General features: G+C 36.7%; 1 protein-coding gene across 1 annotated transcript in view; it reads right to left on the reverse strand.

Annotated features, from left to right (window-relative positions):
• The window catches only part of SPAG1 (sperm associated antigen 1), a 37,226-nt gene that overhangs the window by 24,650 nt on the left and 6,360 nt on the right, over positions 1–6,216 (reverse strand). Inside the window, exons 4-9 of the mRNA XM_004680007.2 lie at positions 5,928–5,992; positions 5,335–5,444; positions 4,592–4,697; positions 2,729–2,859; positions 1,552–1,658; positions 1,257–1,335 (exon numbers count right to left, since the gene is read on the reverse strand). Of these exons, the coding sequence (XP_004680064.1) occupies positions 1,257–1,335; positions 1,552–1,658; positions 2,729–2,859; positions 4,592–4,697; positions 5,335–5,444; positions 5,928–5,992 (598 nt within the window). The remainder of the gene's footprint in view (positions 1–1,256; positions 1,336–1,551; positions 1,659–2,728; positions 2,860–4,591; positions 4,698–5,334; positions 5,445–5,927; positions 5,993–6,216) is intronic.

Raw genomic sequence — 6,216 nt, forward strand, 5'->3', positions numbered from 1 at the left:
ATCTCCTCCGGGGCAGGCGGGGATCGAACTCATGTGGAAGTGGCTTAAGCTTCTTAGTGCTGTGCTTTAACCCACTGCGCCACCAGGGAGGGCCTAAATTTAGGGACAACTTATTGTTAGAAGATGTTGGGTTCCTTCCTAACCTTTCTGAATATGCTGTGAGCTTGTTAGGAGATGTGCCATGTGCCTCCTTCACCACTTACTGCAGTTGCTTTGTGCTACAAGCCCTAACTCCCTAACCAGGAGCTAGGATAGGGCTGAGCAGCCAGGTGAAGCTATGGAACACGGAAAGCAGGTGGGCTAAGGAAGAGCGCTCTTGCTCCTGGCGCCCGACTTGCGCTCTCGTACTTTTGGGAAGGAAACATGGAAGGAGACACTGGAGGAGAGACATGTAGAGACACTTGGAAGAGATGCTGGTAAGAGAGCTAACGATGGCAGCCATTATTTTGATGTGGCATCTCCTTTTGTTTCTGTTTTCTGGGACCTGCTTTAGAACCCCTTTTGTATGCTTCCCTGCCAGAAGGTTCCTTAGACTTGAGGCCAGCTTTCAAGCCTCAGGGGTCCCCCTTCAGATCTGCCCTGTTTGGCTAGGCACAAGGGGCACAAGGGAATTTGGGGTGTTTTATTTAGAAGATCCTTTCTCCTCTTCACTCTTTCTATGCACGCCAATCATACTAAGAGTTTGCTTTGTCTTTAAGTGGTGGATTGCAGAAACCTGTTGTGGAGAGTACAAGCTTGGGTTCTCTGGGTACCCCTCACCTGCAGGCGAATCAGCAGAGGCACTTAAACAGACTATGGTCTAGGCTGTTTATTAAGAATATTTGTACTGAGAATGTTCTTGTGAAACAGTATTTCCCTTCAGAGGAGAAACAGGTTTATTCGTTTTCCAGTTAAACAGTATTTCCCTCTGGAACAGAAGCTTGGCATGTTTGCTTGTATCTCATTATAAAAGATGGGGGTTTCCTTAACTTGGCATTCTTCAGCTGTGACACAAACTCACTGAGTATGTAGCATCAATCTGGGTCAATCTGTGTCACCCCCATGGGACGTGGGAGCCCGGGGAACTGACATGAACTTGAAGCTCATTGGCTTGTTTTGGTAACAAACCACTTGGTATCTGACCCAGGAATCTCAAATCCTCTACAGGCTCTGACACTTCTCTTGACTCTTTGGGCCTTTATACAGATTCCTTTCAGTGGACACCTGAGCCAGTCTGTGCAGAGGGTGGTGCGTGCTGGGTACAATGCTGGGCTTACCATGCGAGTTACAGGTAAAATGCTCTTCTGTGGTCTTTGAGTTACTGCCTAATCCTATCTGGGAAACGTCTATGCCACTCTGCATAACAAATTGAGATTAACTGCCTTCAAGGCTGCATTCAAACAGATGTCAACACTTCAGAATGTCTGAGACACAACAATGTTTTCAAGTTTTTAAAGTGACCTAATGTTCCTCCTCATTTTTCAGTAAGATTCATATCATTGTAACCTAAGTATAGAAATAGCAAAATGCAGATTTAGGTTAAAAAAAAAAAAAGTCATTCTCGACACTTACTTTGGCCAACTCATTATGAGGTTCCACCTGTAGTATTTTACGCAAATCTTCTAAAGCTTCCTGAGGTTTATTCTGATGTTTGTATGTAGTGGCACGGCGCAGAAGAGCTGAAAATTTACCAAAATAAAAGCGTTATTCTTAGGGGCCATCCCTGGTGGTGCAATGGGTTAAAATGTAGTACAACGAATCTCACAGCAGCCACATTAGCAAGAGTTCATTCCTAGGCCAGGGAGCTGACCCACATGGCGTGGCAGACCTATCCTGTCTCACCCTCTGCTCCCATCAGCAGTATATTTTGGTCAGTCAGCCAAATGCTGACCAAATTCGCCGCTCTGTTGCTGGCGAATCTTCTCATTGCCCCTGTACCTCTGACCTGTTCCCCAGTTCTGGATACATAAATAAATAAAATCTTTTTTTAAAAAGCGTTATTCTTAGACATTGAGCATTATATTTATAACATATTTTTCAGTGGAAGAACATAAATAGGACAGGACAGTTTAGGGTGCAAAAAAAAAAGATACAAAGCTTATTAACTACATCCATTTTTCTGCAACTGGACATATAGAAAATGACACCACGGCACAGAGAAGAGTTTGCATCATACAATTGTCCACTCCAACAAGCAGGCTTTCTGACAACCCAGGCCCCAAGTGGTCCCAAGATATGAGACAACACACCTCAACCCTTCGGATGTACCACATTGTACAGATGTGCCACAATATTGGGCAGTTTGTACTAAACAAGGACGTTTTCCAACTTGTATTCTAATATTATTTCATTGTTTTATGAAAACTTAGAAACCTTTTAGTTAAATTTAGCCCAGAACAAGTGTATTTAGTGCTACTGAAATAACAAAGAGGTAAATTTTATGTTACATGTATCTTACCAAATTTTAAAAATTTAAAGAAAAACCTGTACTGTTCAAATGAAGCTTTGAGGTATTGCTTCTAAAATGCATATATGCATTTTTAGTCAATATTCTGAAAACTACTTCAGTGAAAATAATCAAGGACTTGTAGTTCAAGTTAAAATTTAAAGTAAGTTATACAGAGATAACACATTACTCACATAGAAATTCACTATCTGAAATAGTTTTATTATAGATATAATGAGCTTCTACAAGTGATCTTTATAGATCCTACTGTCAATCTTCAAGCACACTGTGAATACTTTTTACCCTTTAAGTTTCCAGGTTCCAGCTCTAAGACCTTTTCACAATCTTGAAAAGCACTGTTCCAGTTCTGTAGTTTGAGTTCTGCTTGAGCACGATTATTATAAGCCACTGCAGTGGGAAGCACTGAGATGCTTCTAGAAAAGAAACACTTATTGGCAATAAGCAGACCAGAGGTAACCATTAGAAGACAGAGAGACTCAGCTAAAGCTGCAAAGAGAACAATTATAGCCTGTGTTTTGGGAAGAATTTTGTGACCACCCCAATATCCACATGTGGATGTCCTAATTTTCAGAATATAACAAATGTTTAGAGATAGAATCTTTCAAGATGTGATTAAGTTAAAATGAGATCATCAAAATAATCAAATATGATAGGTGTCCTTACAAAACGAAGACACTGAAACACAGACACACGGGATAGACCATGTGAAGACCCAGGGAGAAGACAGCCTTCTATAAGGCAAGGAGAAAGACCTCAAAAGAAACCGAACTTGATCTCCAGAAAATAAAGTTCTGCTGTACTGTTAGTACAGCCCTAGCAAACTAATAAAGTTTTGATAAGTAAAATAAGAAAAAGAATCAGGGAGCCATGCCAAGCCTGTGTAACAATCAGAATCAGAAGGCTGCTGAGAGTCTGGCCCCAGGCATGTCCAGCCTTTCCCCATGTTGGGCTATGGGCAGACAAGTCCACAGCAGAGATGAAGAAACTATTCAGGCAAGCCTTGTCCAGCATGGAAATTTAACCAATCCAAACTGCAATGGCTTTGAGACACTTTGACCAATCCAAACTGCAATGGCTTTGAGACACTTTGACCAATCCAAACTGCAATGGCTGAAAACCTTACTTGGATAGAGGGGACCTAGTCCCACCCCTTGTGCCTACACCAGAATGCTTCACACAGAGCTTCTTGGGCATTCAGCTTAAGTGTTCTGTAGATCTATAGAGTCCTCTCCCCTGCCCCAAATGCAATCCTACAGCCTCTCAACCTTTGCTGTTAAGAGCTATACCACTCTGCTGTGACATTCAAGCTGTGACAACTGTAATCAGTTGCTGTAAGTTGACCAAAAATCTGTTATTTCAATCAATCTGCATCATCAAAATACAATTCTATAAACACACTCAATCATTATTGAGACAGATGTTTTACTATCCAGTTAAAAGGTTTAAAGTTGACTCGGGCTTTAGATGTGATATGAGGATTCAAATACCCACAGATCTTAAAAAAACTGTTTAGTTAATATCAAGTATCAAGCACATTTTTCACACTTTGGATATAATTTCCTAGTTCAAAAAAAAAAAACAAAACTATGAGCAATCAATCATAACTAGTATTCTTTTTTTATACAGTCTTACTGTTTTAATACATAAAATAGTTTATTTCAAGTAGATTTAACTTTGAGGGGAAGAAAGTGAGATGTAGCTGACACCTGAAAGATGAGTTAGAATTAACTAGATAATGAGAAGAAGAGTATCACAGAGACCTAGAATGCAAAGACCCGTCCTAGGAGTATGTCACGTAAATGCAAGGACTACATCCAGGCAGTTCAACTATATAGAACCCAGTTTCTAATCTCAATACCATATGAACTTTGTGATCCATTCAGGAGGCTTTCATTTTCCCTATAAAAATAGGTAAATTAGGAAATGGGGATCAGGTGAGAGGTTGGATGTTTGAGAAAAGTATTGAAAAAACAACGTAAATAAAAGTGAATACACAATAAATCGTAAGTACAATGTCTTGAGTGATTCTGAGTGTTTGTGTCGAGTGACAAATGCCATTTAGACTTATTCTATCATTTCAACAATCACATTGGAACATTATCCATGTTAAATAAGAAATTTAAAACACAACAAAAGTCTGATCACCTTGTATAATACATCACAGCCTCTTCAAAATCTCCTGAGTTGAAAGCTTCATTTCCTTTTTCTTTTTCACGAATAGCAAGAGAAGTGATTTCTAACTCAGTTAAACCTGAAATAAATGTCATCTGCTATAAGTAAAAATATACTTGCAAATACTTTCTAAAAAGTTTGGATACAAAAATGCTCATTTTGACAGAAACAGGAAATTGTAAAATAAAAGAAAATGAAAACTTTCCTAAGCTTAGGATACTTCTTCTCCTTAGTCATTTGCAATTTTTGAGGGTTTAGATTTTTTATGATTGCTTTTGTTTCATTTAGATGGTTCTATGCAACACTGACTTCAAATAAGAACTGTTCCATCTTTTTCTTTTGAGACAAAGGGGGAAAATTTGAGGAAAAAAATTTGGAGGTTTCAGAAAAAACAAATGTTAAACAAATTAATCATAATAAAAAATACATTTATATTTTTACATGTTACCAAGTTTAATTATAAGCATTACTCATGTAAAATTAAAGTTAATAAATAGTATGTTAAATAATATGATTATGTTATTAATCATATTATTATTATATTACTATAAGTGTGCAATTTTCTAGCAGGTAATCTGTATATTTTTAATAGTAATCTGAAACATTGGTAAGAGAATGTCTTCACAATGACAGCTTTTATTATATTCTAAACTTTTTATATACTTTTAACTAAGAGATATAAATACTACTGCATATGCTTATTTTTCTCCAATTACCTGCTATATCTATTCTTGTCTCAATCTTAGACAAATGTGACTTGTTGTTTACCACAGTCTTTTCTTTGTAATCATCATCAATTTTTGAACATTCCTTTTCCACATCAAATCTTAAATGAAAGAACAATAAAAATTGAAAAAAGTATAATATGAGCAAAGAAATAAAATTTATTTTTGATATTTTTGCACTTATATCATTGCACTTTTAAATACATGTTCCAAAAAAATATTACAAGTCATCTGTATTCTCTTTGAAAACAAGCAAATTAGTGGGGACTTAAATATCAACCAGACATAAACTGTTCAGAAACTTGTAATTAAAATTGTGACCAATTTCTATCAATTTAAAACTTTCACTCTTTTTTATGGATAGGCATAAGGATTACATTAATTCTTTATAGTAACTCTTATAAGCCAAAGGAGGCAGCAGTTCTTTATTAAATGAAAAAGGGATTAAAAGTAGTCCAACCAGACACTACTAGTAATCTGTTGACGTAATCTTGCATCTTTAACGTTTATAATAAGAAACTATAATGTTTTATCGTAGAAAATATTTCAGTGACAAATTTAATGTAAAGATATATAAAACATACTTATCCCACTCTGCATAATCCCTTGGCATTTTCTTTTTAGCTGGTCTATTTTTAGAATTTTTTTCCTGAAAGAATAAATCATATTTTATATGACACATATTTAATCTCATCTACTAAAATCTTACGGAGCTCATCAGAAAAGTCTTTAACCACAAACCATATAAAAGTATGAAACAGACTAAATTGCACTCTAAAGTTCTTATTTTCTCTGTCAAAACAACAGTCAGTGGGTTTCCTAGAAATGACAGGTTCAATTCATTCATTTTCAATCCAATGTTGAACTAAAGCC

The sequence above is a fragment of the Condylura cristata genome, unplaced genomic scaffold (genome assembly GCF_000260355.1).
Source record: "Condylura cristata isolate star-nosed mole 26May11 unplaced genomic scaffold, ConCri1.0 scaffold00009, whole genome shotgun sequence".
NCBI lineage: Eukaryota > Metazoa > Chordata > Mammalia > Eulipotyphla > Talpidae > Condylura > Condylura cristata.